This window comes from Chiroxiphia lanceolata, chromosome 2 (genome assembly GCF_009829145.1).
Source record: "Chiroxiphia lanceolata isolate bChiLan1 chromosome 2, bChiLan1.pri, whole genome shotgun sequence".
NCBI classification, from domain to species: domain Eukaryota; kingdom Metazoa; phylum Chordata; class Aves; order Passeriformes; family Pipridae; genus Chiroxiphia; species Chiroxiphia lanceolata.
Window position 1 is genome coordinate 59782200 of NC_045638.1, and position 18713 is coordinate 59800912.

Below are 18713 nucleotides of genomic sequence, written 5' to 3' on the forward strand. Positions count from 1 at the left end.
GTTATCTGTTCTTAGAAGTATTCTATAGCACAGATTTTTTTTTCATTGTGCCATCATATGGTCATCATAAGATGACTTTGAGTGAAAATAAAATAGAAAATTTCTCTCCTAAATAACTATTTAAGTGTATTAAGTCCAGAATTACAACATATTCCTTCCTATTTGTTTTATGTGTATCTTTTAAAAAGTAGATACATAACTTATTCTAAATATTATGCTTGCAAAGAAGCCAGTATAAATGTAATCATACTACCACACAGAGTGCATATGTGACTGTCATAAGCATAAGTGGAGGAAATGGGATTCTAACTCCCCTTGCTGCGAGTGGCAGCAAAGGAAGCACTAGACCTCATCCTATGTTTTGGTCATCCAGCTTTCGTTTTTAATTCAGTATATACGCTATGAGCCTGTATTTTAAAAAGTAAGTACCGCTGTCTTTGTTTTCTTTCTTTCTACTTCCTTTTTTTTTTTAATATGGGCAATTTACATGCACTTGGCTTACCTTCATGTAGTACAGAGTATTACTATCACAGTCTTCTAAATGATTTTTCTCTGTCTCAGAATAAAAACTTTAGAAGGTAAGGTGCACTTATTTAATTATTTTGTAGTACACTTGTAAAATAAGTGTTGTACACTTAGTTTGAGAAACACTAAAGTGCGGTGATATAAATCATTTGGATAATGTTTTAAGTGTCCATTAACTAATGCTAAATTACAGTTGAATACCAATGACACTAAATGTAACATCCACATGAATACCAAATGAATACTTTATTATCAGTGCTGTTATGGTGAATACCAAATGACTTCAATAATGGGACACTTAAAATAACATGTTAGCATAATTTATTGGTACAAACTGTATTTTGCATTTTATTTACAAATATTTCATATATGTAGTGGATAAAGCCTTTGTTCAATTGAAAGTTGAGAAGTTGGGGGTTGATGTTTGTCTTATCTTTTAGAGACATATGAAAATATTATTTGTTAGTTCATTAATTATATTGACTATCCCTTCTTAAAATAACTTTCTGTAAAGGGATGTGGTGTGGCATTCATTTGCTGGTTTCTAAATATTTAATAAACTGAAATGTATAAGAGTTAGACTTTCCGGAAATGTTAATTCTCTACTCATTTTTTCAAATATTGTTGCCTTTCGTTTTTCTATGAAGAGGACAACTAAAACAATTCAAAACCATGTGAATATATTTTGGAAATGCCTGTTTTTCAGATGTGAAATATGTTGAAAATATACCAAATGGTAGCTTTGATTTAAATCGTATTTCTTAACCATGATATTGTTTGCTGATTTTTTTAATTACTTGATCACCTTTCCTTTTTTCTGAATTTGGGAAAGCTTTGCTAGAAGCCCAAACCCAAAAGGAGCACTCATACACACAGACATTCTCCATGGAAAATTATTGACTTTGCTGACAGTGTAGGCATTTATGCATCAAGGACATTTGTCCCCTAATGAGGGAGTAAATATAAGCGAGTGTCTGCTCATGGATGCAGTAATACTTCCCCAGAAAAAGGTACAGGTGGCCTTTTTCAATAAGGAATTCAGAAATGACTTGCCAGTTTATTCCAGAGATGCTTCTGATTTCGTGAGACACTGATTGACAATTTACCTTTTTAATCATTTTTTTAGAAATTTGAAATCATTCTCCTGTAAAACGCCCGCTAATTAGCTTCCTTGCCTTTGTTGGGATTAATGGGCATAGATAGATTTTTCAGGATATTTGAGATCCACCAGTGAACTAATGGGACAGCTCAAGAGAAACGCCTTCCCTTTTTTCATGCAGTCCCTCTCTGACAGCTTATTGTTAATTGCACGGAGCAGTTGTCGGACTCCTCAATGCTGTCTCCTCCTTCCACGCGACTCTTCCTTGTTTCAAAGATTTTAAACCACCTCTTTGGGAATTAAGCTCTTTGTTGGCAGAAAAATTAGCTGTCTGCGGATGGACAAAGCCTACACTAATCACAGTGCAGCATCCCCATGTTACACCTGACAGGATTATTAGGACAAAATAGAGTCCTCTCAATCTTCTCAGTGCTGCCATTAAAAAGCCAGTTGCTGCACCCGCACCAGCTTTTCTACCCAGAACAAAGACTGTCTAGACTCCTACAAAGCCTGCGTGCCTGCTGATCGTTTTCCTGGTGACATGCGCAGGGGCTGCCCGCCTGCCTGCCTGCCTGCACGCCTGCCTGCCCTTGCAGTGGTCACCCAGAGACCAAGCTGTCCATGCTGGCACTCATTTTGGATCAAGATGCAAAGATTTTCAGGACAGTGTTACAGGACTGAGTCTTTTAAAGCCGAGGCAATCTGGGCAATAGGGACAGAGGGTGAGATTCCTTTGGCCAGCATTAAATATCTACAATACAGAGAGCTCCATCTGCACTGACTGCTCTCAGATCCCTTTGCCATAAGCAGAGGCACTTTTAGGATGCAGTTAAAATGACTTTGTTTAAAGGAGACACCTACATTTGGCCAAATGAATCATACTCCAAGTGGCACTGGGAACCAAGAATTAGATATACCTTAAGCAGGCTCACAAATCTTTATCAGTCTGCTTTATATACAATTTTAAGTTCTACTATCCCTGCTGCTAAAGCATTCTACTATGTTTAGCAGACCTAAAGATCACTCGACACTGAAAGTCACTTTCTCTCTTGTTTTCCCTGAGTGTTAGCTTTGATAAAGTCAGTTCTTTCACAGGAAGAATTCCCTGTGCTTCTGTTGTTTTAAATATTCATACACAAATAAATATGATTACAATGATAAATGATGTATAATTAAAATCAGAGCAGTATTAAAAACAGATACTAAGTAATACATAATGACTTTTTGGAAGTTCATACTGACAAAAGATAATTTTGGGTTTTAGGAGCTCCGAAATGCACACAGTGAACAGCTCATGGGAATCCGCCGGGAAGAGGAGATGGAAATGTCTGATGATGACAGTGGTGACAATCCCAGTAAAAAGCTGAGAGTAGATGATTCAGGTAAAGTCAAACCCCTCTATAATGTCAAGTATATACAAGTGTTGTTTTATTAAAAGCAAACAAATACTTATATATGAGAAGTGACATGTTAATATCTGATTAGATAAGACAGTATCTTATTTTAAACCCTCACAAATTATTTATTTGAATGATGCAAGCTGTCTCTATGAGGTGTCTGTTACCTGCTATGTTCTATAATGATGAAAATTCTCCAGTTCTGCCCTTACCTGGAAGCGTTTTTTTCTTTACTGCACTCTCTGCAGTCTTGCATGACATTATTTCATTCCATCATTGTAACAATGTCTTATTATGAGACCAGTTGAATTTATGCTTTGGTCAGTATTCTCTAAGCCTTACCCTTCTTTTCAACGAGGACATAATAATCTCTAATCTCTATAACAAATGCGCCATACCATTTTAACTGAGGGTTTTTAGTCACATACTGCACTTCTAAGGGTACCTATTTCACAATATGGTACTGCGTTCTGCATGAATTGACACTCATTAGATAGGTATCAGGGATGAAAGAACAAGGGGGCATGTAATGTGAATAAAGAAAAGGAACTTTTTCAGCCTTCTACAGATACACTGCTATCCAGGGTGGACACCAAGGGGTAGCTCAGAAGCTACCTGAGTTACTAACTGGTAACATGATCCGAATGGACGATTTGCTCTATTTCTTATCATTGGCTAATAAATTTGTGAGTAGCTAACAAGGGTTTACTTGTTTAGATGCTTATCTACAGAGAGAAAATTTACAGGAGCTGAAGCCAAAGCTTGACTGGAAACTGCCAGCCAGCAGTGAACTTTAAGGAAAATAAAGAAGGAAGGAGTAATATGGAAAGAAACTGAGAGTCTCCATTAGGATAATTCTAATCTAATCCTTTGCATACAGGTACCATATTAAGAAAGGAAAGAATTTCATCCATTAAACTGTTTCAAGTCCTATTATGCTAGTCAAAAAGTGTGAATTCAAGCTTACATAGAGAAGAACTCTTTGGCTCCTCCTGTGACAAGATGCTCTGTGAGGTGAAAAGACTCCAGAAGTAAAGACCAAAGGAGGGAGTGTCATCCTAGCAAAGAATTTTTTACTGTGACATCTCTCTTGAAGGGAGATTTAATATTCTTCCTGGAAGAAAAATGCAAAAATAAAATCTGTAAAGGGTGGCCTTAATTTTTGCTTGGATAATTGTGTGGATTTGGATTTTCCAGACAACACTAAGAAGGTTTTTGGAGCTGAGACAGTAGGTCACTGCAGTCAGCAATTTTTATGACTGTATAATCATCTTACCTTAGCTGTGTCCACTCTTACGGAAGAAAGTCATTAGAATTAACAACAGGAAAGCAGAGCCAGAAATACCTACAGCCTGCATGCCAGAAGAGGAGCAACAATGTTTTGAACTGTCACACCCATCAATACAGCCAGGTTTAACATATGCATTCTTAGGGCTACGCTGGTCATTCCTTTTGTAGCATCACAAATTGGAAAGTGTGTTTGGTTTTCTTGCATGAAAAAAGACATTTCTATCAAAAACTTTGATATGTGAGATTTCTACAGCATTCCATCCAAAATAATTTCAGTATTTTTACTGTTACAGTGTGAGCACTTGAGTGATAAAAGTAGCAAACCCACTACTATGTAGCATTCTAAATCAAAATTTAGCTATATGAATCCATTTGAGTACTTGTCCATCATTGTTCATTGTACCATTCATCATCCTCTTGATCTCTGTGGAGTTGATCCATCCTGCTGCATATGTAGTCATCCAGTTCTAAAACTAATGTTATAGCTTTCTTCTTTCAACACTACACTCTCAACTAAAGAAGGGCATTTGATTCTTCTGTCAATGACAATAGAGGAAAATTGGAGTTAAAACACAGGAGTTATTGGGTAGAAAACATTGGTAAATGAAAATAAACTGAGATAAGGACTTTTTTTTACTATTATTTTTATGTACAGAAAAATGATTTTTCCTTCCTTCTCTTGGCATTTTTTCAAAGTTACTATTTGTATTAGCTGCCTTCTCTTTTTTTTTTTTTTTTCTGTCTTTTTGAGTATGTCATTTCAGAACTACTGCTTTTACTAACTGGAGTGGCTATTTGTAATGACAGTAACCTCTGTTCTACAAAGAATGTCTTTTAAAGAATCTTTTATCACAAAGAAACAATTCTACACAGTAAGAAAATGTAGGCACTCTATTTTTAGCCCCTTTTCTTAAAATGTTAGTCTAAATACTTAATCATGGGAAGAGCAAGGCTTGAATAACATGAAGAAGGTATTGTGCCTCTTCAATTCAAGTACAGCACGCACACATGACGGTTTAAAAGTCTAAATCTGAAAGTGAGTGAAGCAATGAGACACGATGAATTGATTTGGATGGTTCCAGAGCTCTGGACTGCCTGTTCTGCCATTCCAACAATATTCTTGAGGACATTATTTTTCAGCCTGCCCTTCTTGACCGTGAGAACAAGACTTCAGGGAAGTTATCATCCCCAAAGCTATAACAAGTAACAGAGATTCCCCCAGGCTTCAATATCTGTGTCAGGTCTTTTTTCACTGTTTCCCTGGTTAAGTAACCCCTAGTACTAGAAGGCTTAATTAATTCAACAATTTAGAATGGGTTCTAAGGCCTCATTCTATCTTCTTAAAATGTAGTTTCAGGAGTCTCTCAGCATAATTTCTTCTGCGTATGTCACATCTTCTCACAGCTAGACTGGGACTGGTTAGAATGAAAACTGTCCTCTAGGATATCTGAAGAGAAACCTATTCATAACCTTGAGAAAAAGAGGGTGGATTTCAGCCCCAACATTTCAAAATGCAGTGCAACACCTCTAAGCCCTGAGGCTGGGAAAAAGTACTTCAGTATCTGAATGCTTATCCAGAGTTACTGGACTTTGGGTTTCAGAGTGTTGTGGTTTAACCTAGCTGGCAACGAAGTATGACTCAGCTGCTCATTCAATCCCCCAGCCCACTGAAATGGGGAGGAGAATCAGAAAAAAATAATAACTTGTGGGTTGAGATAAGAACAGTTTAATAATGGAACAAAATGTAACAACAAGAACAACAACAGTAGTAGCAGTAGTAGTAGTAGTAGTAGTAGTAGTAGTAGTAGTAGTAGTAGTAATGAAAAGGAGAGAGAGATGGATATAAAACCCAAGAGAAAGAAGTGATGCAAAATACCGCTGCTCACCACCTGCTGACCGATGCCCAGCCACCTGTCCCCAGCAGCAATTTGCCCCTTCTGATGAACTACCCTCAATTTATATACTGAGCAGACCAGTAACTCTGTGATATGGAATATTCACATGACTAATTTGGGTCACTTGTCCTTGCTATGAGCCTTCACGGCTTCTTGTGCACCGCCTCACTGGCAGAGCATCAGAAACTGAAAAGTTCTTGGTTTAGAGTAAGCACTATTTAGCAGCAACTAAAAATCAGTGTATTATCAACATTATTCTCATACTAAATCCAAAACACAGCACTGTGCCAGCTACTAGGAAAAAAATTAACTCTCCCAGCTGAAACACAGAGGAATGTTATGGGTAGCTGAGGCTTTACTACACAGTAAGATCTGAGGATTTGGGGTAGAAGGTGAAAGAGCTATTGCTAAGAATCATTTGCATTTTACTTCAAGTCCTGCTAGATATTAAGTCATGTAAGTGATCAAGTCACAGCACCTATTAGAAATCTGTTAATTACAGTTTGTTTGGGAAGATTTGGTCTTGCAGCAATGCAGAGCAACGCAATAGGAACTTGTGGCAAAGTGTGTAACTCCTTTCTAGACTCAAATCCTCTTCTTTAACCTGCTTCTCCTAGTCATTTATTAACTTGATTTACTGATATCAGTGACTTGGAGAAAGAGTTGGAATGAGAACTGGGACCTCCAGTCTCCTAAACCTGTCTTCTACCCTCTAGTCCATATTTCAGGGCTTTGTCATTGCCTCCTGCACAAAGACCTTCTGCTAATCCAGGTGTTTTACCCGTCATTCTCCCCAGGTTTAATCAGTACCCTACTTTTTCGTGTGCAAGTTGAATCTTCAAGGAAAAGGAAGGCTTCGCTACTTGTTGGTTATGTTGGAAAGCCTCTCAAACTGCTGCAAGGACACCCCAAGGAACCCCCTAGGAAATCCAATAAGATGGTTGAACTGTGCTTGGTTTATAGGAAATCTGCATAGTTTCACAGACTAAAGGTCCTTTGCATTACAAGGAAAGCTGGCACAAGGCTGACCTGAGACTGAGTGAATCTCACCTGCAGGATCAACTATTACTTTAGAATCTCCTTTAATTTTTGGGGGTTTTTTTTCAAAATTCAGCCTTTAAATAGTGATTTTTCTGCAATGTGGATTTTGGAGTTTGAAAGGGACAAGAGGATTGCTGAAGTAAAGCTGGGAGATTGCTAAGAAAAAAATAATAATGATGATTGGCAACCCAGTTAATATATTTTAAAGTCAAGGCGCAGCTACTGAAGCGTTAGCTCAAGGGACAAAAAGGAGATTCAGTGCTAGAGTCTAGAGGATATACAAAAAGCTTCAGAATGATCAGGATTTATGGATGCTTCTTCTCCCACCTGCTGGCATGGGAGAAAGGAATCACATGCAAAAGCCTCCAAAGTAATTTTAAGAATTAGTGAAGATGTGTGTTGTAGAGAAGAGCTGAAGTTTGGTTGATGCCTAGAAGGCACCTGTAATTCTACTGTAAGGGGAGGTGGGTTAATCTCTTCCTTTTGCAGTTCACAACAATGTGCCATTAATTCTAGCAACTCCAACTTCAGACTGCAGCTGGCACTGTGGAAAAGAACAAAATGCACTGTGCTTGCAGTAAGAATAGTTATCTGGGATCCCAGAGCTCTAGGCCAAATCCGAGCTTCACTACATGTCTCCTGCCTGGACTAATCATTGAACTTCTGTTATCTCAGTTCTCTATTATCAGATGGAGAAAACGATTCTTCGTTTCATTCAGCCACTGACTGCTCTGTCCAGGTGAATAAGTTTCTTGGTACAGGGCTCTCTCCAGCTCAACAAACTTGCAATAGCCTACTCATTGGACCCCTGGAGCATTTCACCACCGTTATATTAGCTGTTATGAAGTAGCTTAATAACATCACAGGAACTGTGCACAAATAATAAATTGCAAGTTATGTAGTACAAACCCACTTTGAACATGTAAGATCGCTGCTGCTTTGCAAGTTAGGAAGGACATGCTCTATGACAGGATTGTGAAACATGCCTAAAATAGGTGTCAAACATTGAAGCTTTTCTCTCTTGAATTAAAGATCTGGTAGCCTGGATCTTTTAATGCTCTCCTGAACTGATCTGTCCTGTTTGCAGCATCAGCTAAGTCACTTGTCGTAAGAAACAGGCTGAATAGTGGGTAGTCCATCTCACAAAAAGTATAAGGCCTTGTGAAAGTCAGTATTTGAAAATCGCACCTTGGTCCACACAGCATAAAACAGACTTTGGGATATTGTTTGTAAGCCTATCTTGAAAGTTGCAAGCCTGGCAAGTTTTCAAGGAAAGCCTGAAACAACACCAAAGTGATCTGTGTGATGCTTATTCATCTTTTCTCTGGAATTTAATCCTCATTTTTCTTTCTCTAAGTCTTTTGTGAATGCAATGATGCACACATGGAATAGAAACTGTGTCTTATAGGTGGATTAAACTGGTAGGAAAGCTTTATACGGATTGTTAAAACTTTGAATAGAAATTTCTGAGCCCCAGCTGTGTGGAGCTGAGCTTTCTCTTTCTTTTTTTCCAACTTGATAAGTGTCAAGGCACTTGGTGTCAGATCATCATCTTCCTCCTATCGCAGTCATCAGATATTTCTCCCTTCCCTTCTTGTAAGTGTAACCTTTTGGGTTTATGGGAGATTTTGTTTTAAACAAGAGCCTGATTTATTTTTCTGTTATTACCTCTCCATCTCATAGCTTTCTGGTGTCAGATATTGTGAAAGTGATATTGGTATTTAACAAACCCATAATTTGCCGATTTTAATTGTAAACACTTATTGATAAAGATAACATAAAATAACAAAATGTATTTGCTTTAAAAATTAATGGGCTAGCATAGGTTTTTTTCCCTTAAATAAATTGGTACCATTTCAAAGCCATCAGCTGCTGGTGTCATAATCAGCCCTGATAAGCATAGAAAGACATATGAAGAGGAAAGTAAACCCTGTTAATAGAAGCTATTAACCAGGTTTTAGAAGCAATCTCAAAGAAAAGAAGGCATTTAAAATGTGAAGCTCTGAATTGTCACTGTACTGACACAGTCCTCTCTCTGTCCAGAGAAGACAGCTGAACAACCCCTTTGAGCTCTGTGAGCAGAGTAACTTCCCTTTGAATGGAAATGCTTTGGCCTAGCAGACAATCAGCTTTGCTCCCTGGGACCATCAGGGATATCACTAGAAAGCAGCACAAGATGATTATTCTCTCTGTGCTGGGGAAAGTCTTGCTCTAGTGTCTTCCACATTATGCCAGTTCAGAGCTGTTATCATCAGGCAGGCTCCAATTTTGTGCCATAAAATGCATTCCATTTTTCCCACAGCTTTTACAAAAACAGGCTGAAGTTCAGGAAGCATGTAGGCAGGGGTCTAATTTTATGCCCCTAGTTTTAAGTCCATTTGGCTCTAATAGTGCTTCTCGTGCAGCTGAATTTAAGAGAAAAATCCTGATGAATCAGGGCTGAGTGTAGTTGCCCAGCCTGTCTTTCCTGGGGAATAAAAACAGCCTCCTCCTGTCCCAGGTACTGGGCCAGTTCCTCTGGATCATGTACAACACATAGACTCTGGGATGAACATCTATGCGGTCCTGTGGACGCAGCAGTGAAGGAGTTAATCTAACTTCAAATTCTAGAGGAAACAGATGCTTCAAAGGCATTTTCCTATCATGAGGTTTAGGAGGATGTCCTGTTTACTATGAAACAAGTTTGTTGCACTTTGATGCTTTTCAACTGCCAGAAATACTATTATCTAGATTACATTTTATCATATTTTCTGGGTATTTCATACTGATAAGATTTTATGCAGGATCATTACATGTGAGAATAGATTTAATCCTGTTTTTAGTAAGCTTTAAGGACACTGAGGGATTATTTATGTAATAAGATGCAAAGTTGCTATGGAAAATGCTATAGCAACCTAACATCTTCACAAAACCAAGCAGGCACTTGTGACAGCAATCTAAATTTACATTTATTTTAGTGTTATTTTATTGACATTCTTAGTGTCTCATTTTGACAGCATGTTAAAATATGTTTTGCATTCATGCTAGAACAAAATTAACAGCATGTTGTTGGAATGAAGATGATGCTTATAATTTTTGGAGATAATTTAAGCATATTTCATTTTGTGTAAATAGCATTAATATAATAGTGAAAAGATTCAGGTGCATCCTATCTGTTTGTAATAGAGAAAACAATGCATATTGGAAGTAATATTTTACAAGTCAGTGAAAGCTAAACTGCTTTTATTTGCTTTATATCAGAATGAAAATATTTTAAAGAAAGAAATTATTTTGTTATTAGAATTTATTTCAAATCCTATATCTTTTATTATAACTTTCCCAGTTCAGGATACAGGCTATAATTTTTCATTAGGTTTCATAAAGCAGGGCATCATTTCTGAATGTGTAAACTTACAGTTTGATAGGGGATTGCCCTACTTAAATGGGACTTTTGTAAAATATAGGATAAAAATACACATTGCCCCTTAGGAGGTTAAATAAAAAGGGAAAGAATAAACAAACACAAAGTGATGAAACAGTCTGAACTCTGTCCTCTGCTCATTGCAGTTAATAATGAAACTCGTATTGACTTCAATGGAAGCAGAAGCAAGCTCTGTATATTGATTTTCTCCATCCCCCTCCATTAAGAATCCTGAAGTGCGGCTGTAACATTGTTGAAGTGGGATGTTGGCAGCAAAATCGATAAAAGACAATATTAGAACATATGCTGTTTTCAGCTTCCTCACAATCTGATATAGCTGGTATTAGCATTCTTCTCCAAATTACCTTTCATGCTTTCTATAAAGTGACCTTCCTTATAGCGCCCTCTCCAAAATAAAACTTTTGTGCTTTTTCTTTCGTATTTGGTCTTCAAGAGAATGAGCCCTATTTATAACAGTGAAGGCAGTTGATTCTGAACAGAGTACAATGAACGGATTCCTTCAAGAGTGACTTTAGCCTAACACTATTTCTGACCTCCAAGAAGTCTTTGAAAAACTCTCTGAAAGATCATTTCTATTAGTGTTTAAACTAAGATCTTGATTTTAGGTTTTCTCAACTGCACTGCCCTTTACACCCTGTTGTTTTTAGAAGCCATTTTCACCCCAGCACATTAGAGAAGCTTGCAGATACTGCTTGAGGTGGAGATTTAGGAGCCTTCTTATCCATCATTATATCCAAGCATCATCAGCCATTTCTAACATGTCAGATAAGATAATGATCAGAAAGCAGAGTTTTTGCAATATCAGTACAAGCATCTAAGCTCATAACTGCAGGTTTAGGGAGTGTCATTATGTCATGAGACATGCAAGGCTGGCTGAAGCTTCCAAAGCATTAAAAGCTTCCTTTTCAAAGCATGAAGCTTCTTTCTTGTGTGTCCAGCTGACTGGCAGTCTGTGACATGGTTGCATGCCAGGAGTAAAAAACACACACAGCAGAATTTGTTCTTGAAGTTGGGTGGCCACAGACATTCCCAAACTACTGCTAATTAGTGATGCCATTTTACTTTGGTGAATGAATCTTAGATTCAGAGGAGCTTCAGGATATCCTGCTCTTTTGTTTAGGTTTAAAAGCCATCTCAAGAAAATAAGCTTCTTGCTTATGACACATATCCGTAGTATAGCATTTTTGTGACCAGTATGTTGTAGGATTTGGTGAAGTTGAAAGCCAAGTGGATTCAAAGCTGCTTGGAGGTGAGTGATCTTCTTTTAGTCTTACTTGGATTTAGATTCATGGCAGAGAGAAGAGAAAACAAAGAACTGTCCTCTAGGATTTGAAATGACAGACTAAAGAACTAGATAACATACCATTTTATTCCAGTTCTCTGGTTAATTTCAGCATGTGACTCCTTGAACACCAGCATAGAGACAAGTGGTTCATTTTGTTGGTGGTGTTTTTTGGTTTTGTTTTGTGGTTTTTTTTTTAATTAGGAATTCTAATTGCTTTTTTTTGTTGTTTGTCCTTCAATGGGCAAAATAGTTTGCAGTGGTTTTGTTTATTTATTCATCCTTCCAAATATTTGATGAATTGCACATTTCATAAAGTGCAAGAATTTTGCAAGCACTTGTATCTGGTGATTGCTGAGCTGCTTCTACAGTTGCCAAGTGCCCACCTCACGTATCATCCTCATATCTCTCTGAAGATACTTGGGTGGTTGCTAGTTCATAACACGTTTCTTCATTGCTTCTTTGTCATGTGTCAGATACAGACTGTCTTCCCTCTTAAATTTGTCTGAGCTCTGGAGACGTGAGCATTTTTAACTGTCAAGGAAGAACATGATAAAAAGCAATAGCTCTCCTTATGTTGTTCTATTATGAGATAGTCCTATCTGTCTCATCATGTTTTGTCAAAAGATTTTGAGATGTCTGTGCTGTTAGACCTTGATCCCACAAGATACTCCCTGCTGGTCAGTGTTTTCTGAAAGGCCCAGAAGTAGGTAACTAAGCTCTCTAACTAACCCTCTCATCTGCAAGTTTGCAACACATTTGATTTGTCAGAAGCTGAGAAAATTCCTACTAAACGTGTTAAATTGCGGAAAAGCACAGTGGTCTCTACTTGCATATACTGCACATCCTGAAGGCAGAATGGAGGGGAGAAAAGGAGATTTTGGCTTGCAGATACAGCTCCGATCACCCTTCCATTCACGTAAGGGATAAATAGCTCCAGAAATGTTGTCTCTGAATGTAAGAGTCAAAAAATTAGAAGCTTCATGCCATCATTTGCTTATGTCTTCTAAGGAATAAAGGGGTAAAAATGTATTCTCGTATTTAAGATCCATTTTTATCTAAGGTGGATGGAAGTAACTGAGCAAGTATTTCAGTATTATGCACAATTTTAAAGGAATAATTAACTCAGCCCTCCAATTCAGTACAAGATCAGAGAGATAGCTGGATAAATGCTCTCCTGCAATTTAAGGTGCAGTAGAATTTTGTACAAAAGTGGTTTATTCTCAACATTTATAGAAAGCACTTTACATTTATGAACAAAATTTTCCTATTATAAATCAGAACAATTCAAACCACCACAGTCATTTAAACCACTCCCATCAGCCCTTTCTTCCTAATGAATGTGACAAACTGAGGGATTCATATGCACACTGTCAAGTTTGTTTCCAAGTAGCAATGGCATTTTCTTCATAAATCCTACCGATTTTTTTTTTTGAGTTGTTGCAGGGGTACTGGACCTGAATGCAATTCCTAGTTCAAATGCCAGCAGCAGTGATGCAGCCATGCATCTTGTAAATGCCAGTATTTATTGTTGAAGTCTGAGTAAAAATATAGCAAGCATTTTGACTCCTGAGAAATAGCCATCAGTGGGCCACCTATGTAAAATAATGCTTAAATATCCCAAGTGATTTATGTATCATATGTACACACATACATACAATCAATTTATGCAATATATATAAGATGAACATAGCATATGAAACAGCATTCATCAGCATCTCTTCTGCTATGCAGAGTTCAAATGTCTGTACCCTCAGTTGCAAAACACCATTAATACAAACAACATTTTTCATTACTGATGCGGGAAATGGTCATCAATGCCACTTGATATCTCCCTAGTAAGCAGCACTTTTCTTATTTGAGTGAACATATTCCTTCACCTTCGAGACTAAGATTTCCTCTGTTCATTTTTAGTGTTACAGAAACACAGTAATTTTTTTAATATTGATTAGAGGAAAAAGCAACTTCTTTGCTAGAATCTTTAAAGCACAGTCTCTGTAAAAGTGCTGTAATAGTCCTATTTCTCAATTAGGAAAAAAAGTAGAACCAGTAAAAGATATTCAATACTTGATTAATTGTATTTAACTGAGCAGCAGTTATCAGTGAACATAAAGTATCAGAAAAATTCACCTCATCACAAATCAAATACACTAATAAGCAGAGAAAAGAAGTGGTTTTACTGAATTTTGAAAATATCTGAGAATTGCATGTATTTTTGATCACTTATATGCCTATATGTTCCTGTGATGGCTTTCTTCCTAACCAACTCAACTAAAGGCCACCCATCATAGCTGTTTGTGCAAAGCCAACTCTTCTCTTTCCTGTCTCAACTTATATACACACCAAGTCAGTTGGGCTTAGTACATATCATGGGTGGCAGTAGAAGAAGTGCAGCCCAAAATGTAGAGTTTAAAAGGGACCTTTGCTTTAAAGAGGTAACCTGGAGAAACTGGTCTCAATGGGGCAGACTAGCTAGCAACTGTCAAAATATCATTTACAAGCTATGTAGATTCCTGTTCTCCGAAGAGATGCTGTCAAGTAAAATAGACCTAAAATGTATCAGGCTTTGATGCTATTGTAACAAGGTAGTCTCTTCCAAATTCTAAATATTCCTCTCAGTAACGTGATGTGATATCTTTGTAGGAAAAGTACAAAACAGCTAGTGCTGCAATTTACCTGGGTAAGTGGGAATTACAAATGAACAACTAGATGGACTCATACATTAAGAGCTGACTGAACAGAACCAGTACAGAGGTAAAAGAGAGGAAGATATAAAGACAGGGGTAGAAAGATTGGCTTAAAGAGGGAAATTAGCCTTCCATCTTTGCAGCTATTTGGAGGAAGTTGGATCATTGTTTTCTGCAGCCATGAGATCTAGATCAATATTCCCAAACTGATCACTGGAGTCAATAATCACTTGCAAGACTGTAGTAAGTAATCTACATCTTTATTCCTTGGATGGGCTAAAACAGCAAGATTAAATTGCCTTGCTAGTGTTTTTAATTAAAAGTCAGTTTATGAGAGCATGGTGAAATAGGAAGAGCCAATACTGATCCACAGTCTAGAAAGTTTGCAAGCTACTATTCCAGAAACTTAAAGCAGAGGTTTTCGGTTAATGATCTCTCTAGGGCTTTAAATAAAAAGTCAGATATCATGGGACTCATCATAACACCACAGGAGTTGGTGGCAGTGCTCTCTGGGGAATTTTTAGTCCACTGCAGAATGAGTATTTGCCTACAATTTTTGTTACTCGTCCCAGCTGGACAATAATCAGCCCTCCCTTTCCTTACACCTTCTCTGCTATTTGCAAAGAGATATGCTTCATTACACAAGAAATAATAAGCCTTCATAAATTACTAGTGAGCCACATGTGGAGCAAACCTCGGAAAGAGCAGTGATATTGCTGATGTCTTCTAAACAGGAAGAAGTTTTATAAACTTAGAAAATCTCTCTTCGGACAAATGGCGTGATTTCTCAAATGTGACAGAGATCTATACTGGATGGGATGGATAAATGCCATGGTCTGAGGGGGGATGGGGCCGTGACACAGCACGGATGGGTCCGGAGACAAGGTAGGGGTGCAGATGGAATCTTTTATTGAGGCGTGCAGGGGATTTTTTTATCAGTTCAGGCGGGGAAAGTGCCAGAACATGGGGTGGAGCATGAGACAGACAAACAGGGGAACAAATCGGGATAGGGACACATGCAAAAGGAGAAGGAATGTGGGAGGAGCCGGAGAAGGAAAGGGCAAATGGTGGGTGCCTCCTCTTTGCAGCTTCTCCGGCCAATCAGAGAGGGGAGCGGGGAAGCAGGGAGCAGGGAAGCAGGCGTGCCTGGGCACGCCCGGGAAATATAAACATAGGGGCAACACACAGTGTGTATATTTATAAGCACATAAAAACTGTAAAGTCCGTATAATAAAGTCCTGTCAATTGCTGTATGTCTTCCTGCATACCTGGAACTGCTCCCATCCTGAATCTTGCTCCTTCACAGATAAAATTGCAGTTAAAACGTGATGCAGCTTTTCATAGAATCGTAGTCACAGAATCATAGAATGGCTTATGTTGGAAGCTATCTTAAAGACCATCTAATTCCAACCCACCTGCCATGGGCAGGAACATCTGTCACTATATCAGGCTGCTCAAAGCCCCATCCAATCTGACCTTCAACGCTTCCGGGGATGGGGCACCCACGACTTCTCTAGGCAACTTGTTCCAGTACCTCACCACCCTCACAGTAAAGAATTTCTTCCTGATATCTAATCTAGATCTTCTTTTCATTTGAAGCCATTCTCCCTTGTCTTGTCACTACGTGCTCTTTTAAATAGTCATTCTTCATCTTTCTCATAGGCTTTCTTCCTTTTTTTTCTTTCCTTTTTTTTCCTTCTTTTTTTCTTTTTTTTTTTTTTTTTTAGCAGCATACTTCCATTTACTAATTGTTTGCCAGCAAGTTTTATGTGAATAGGAAGCCTGAAAATAATTCTCGTAAGTATTCAATTTGAACATCTGGTATCATCATGAGTGTAACTGGTATAATGAGCTTCTCTGCATTGAACTTGGGCTGCATGGTAAGGGAAGGACTTTGAAGCGACTGCACCTGAATAAAATGGGTTTTACGAAAGAGTAAATCTCTCTCTCAGTGTGTGGGGCCTAACTCCCACTAACATTAATGACAATAAACCCTCCTCGTATAGGATAATTAGTGCCCTCAGAGTTTAAATTTGCAGGTACTGAGACATTCAAGTGAAGTGTGCTTAGCATTTGAAAATAATGTGGAAATTACTTCATTGTTTGGTTACATTATGTCTGAAGGGGGAAAGAAAAAACTGTTCGTGGCTAGGTTAGCTTGTAATTGCCCCAAATTATTTATTTTTATACAATTCTAATTCTGGTTTTAGAGTTCATTCAGGATAGTTAGCTAGCTGTTTTCAAGCTTTAACCAAAGGGTGTTTTTTTTTAAAAAAAGTCAAGTGGCATAGTCTATTTTTGTCAAAACAAGAGAAACAATTTGTTAAAGAATGCAATACAGGAACAATGTTGCTTTTATCTTCTAATATCAGACATAGTTCTACGCACTCATCACTGGCATCTGAGCACTGTTTATGCTGGTGATCAGGTATTTAATAACTGTCTGTAAAGAAAAGAAAGTGTCCTCTGGGAACTCAAGGCAGTGGATTAAAACCACTTTAGGTATTGGATGACTCAGGATCCTGACATTGTTGTAAAGTGGGCTGAGAAGATGCTTCAAAGTGACCAAGGTGTACCTTAGTCTTACTCTTCTAGAAAGCTTCTTTGAAGATCCCATCATAGTTGCTTTCCCAAATGCCTTTGAACTGTGTACAGAGCACATCTAACTTAAACCTATTCTCAGTTTAGTTTTTATGGTAGTGTTTACAAAAGTTATGTGTGAGATACATGGATCTATAGCTGGGCAGTTACAGATAATAATGGCCTCGACTCATTCTGCCAGGAGTTGACAACTATTAGAGAATACAGAGAGTGAGTCAGCTGTGGCAGTTAACATTTCTCAAAGTTGCTCAGTGTGTCCCTCCACCTCAAAGGCCATCCAGCTTGCCATCTGCAAGGAGGGCTTCCTTTCCACCACCTCACAGACCTCCTACAAACCCAACCTTCCCACACACATCAAGAGGTGTGTGGCATCCCCTCACACACACCCTGCCACTGCGTGATCATAATGGGATCCTCTGACTGTAGCACAAAATTAAACTTCCTGTGGGCTGGAGCACTAAGTAGAGCCTTATAGAGTGAAAATGAATGAGGGTCCAGTGGTCCCATCTAGTTATAATCATAGAATTATAGAATGGTTTGTGATAGAAGGGACTTCAAAGATCATCTAGTTCCAAACCCCCTGCCATGGGCAGTGATGCCACTCACTGTATCTCCTAGGACCATCCACACTATATTTCTGCAAAGATCACCTTCCTTACCAATGACAAATGCCATTATTGCATAACTTACCCTGTTTTCTACAGCATTAAAACACAATTCATGCCCTTCCAGGTCCTCCAGAAACAATTTTCATTGCTGATTTTCCCCTGGTTGTACTGCTTCACAGTTCACCTATTTGGAAAACAAGCAGGCTAGCTAGAGGCCAGGGATAAGTTTTATTGTTTGTATTTATAGTTGTGAACTTTGTGTCCTTATTTCTCTCTACTCACATTTGTTCAGTCCCTCAAACTGAAAACTCTTTGAAGAAGTAGTTGGGTCTTGCAAGATGGCTTTATTTGATATTGAAAATGCTCTGCAATGGGAGTGATGAAAAAAATTACCATAATATCCATTATTTTGACAGGTTTTGATGCTTTTCTTGTTGATGTTATCAAAAGGAGCATTATTTACAAGTCAGGAAATCAGGGTAATGGCTTTAGTAGAACTCACATGTCAGGAAGGTTTGGGAGTGTGCTCTTTCTTTGATTTCATCCACCTCACTATATCAATACACCAGCTAAAGTTCAAAAACTCTGAAAAATTCTGCTGAAGAGATTAGTCTGAAGGCAGACAAACATTAGAGAAGTTCTCATTTTTATGATCTATTTCTATACAAATATAGAAGAATCTATAGAAAATAAAATCTATAGAAAAATTTCTGCTAGGAGGACCTACAGAAAGCCTGTGCTCTGAATTTACAGGCAGGTTTTCTGTTGCTGTTTTTAGTGTTTGCTCATTTGTTTTTCAGATACTACTTTCAGATTTCTTCAGACTCTTGATATAACCTACTGCCTATGCTTTTAAACTCAGCGTGT

General features: G+C 38.0%; 1 protein-coding gene across 9 annotated transcripts in view; it reads left to right on the forward strand.

Annotated features, from left to right (window-relative positions):
* The window catches only part of ENOX1 (ecto-NOX disulfide-thiol exchanger 1), a 361700-nt gene that overhangs the window by 295054 nt on the left and 47933 nt on the right, over positions 1–18713 (forward strand). For all 9 annotated transcript variants that reach the window (XM_032680006.1, XM_032680004.1, XM_032680003.1 and 6 more), the window contains one exon: positions 2889–3006. In XM_032680006.1, coding sequence (XP_032535897.1) covers positions 2889–3006 — 118 coding nt within the window. The remainder of the gene's footprint in view (positions 1–2888; positions 3007–18713) is intronic.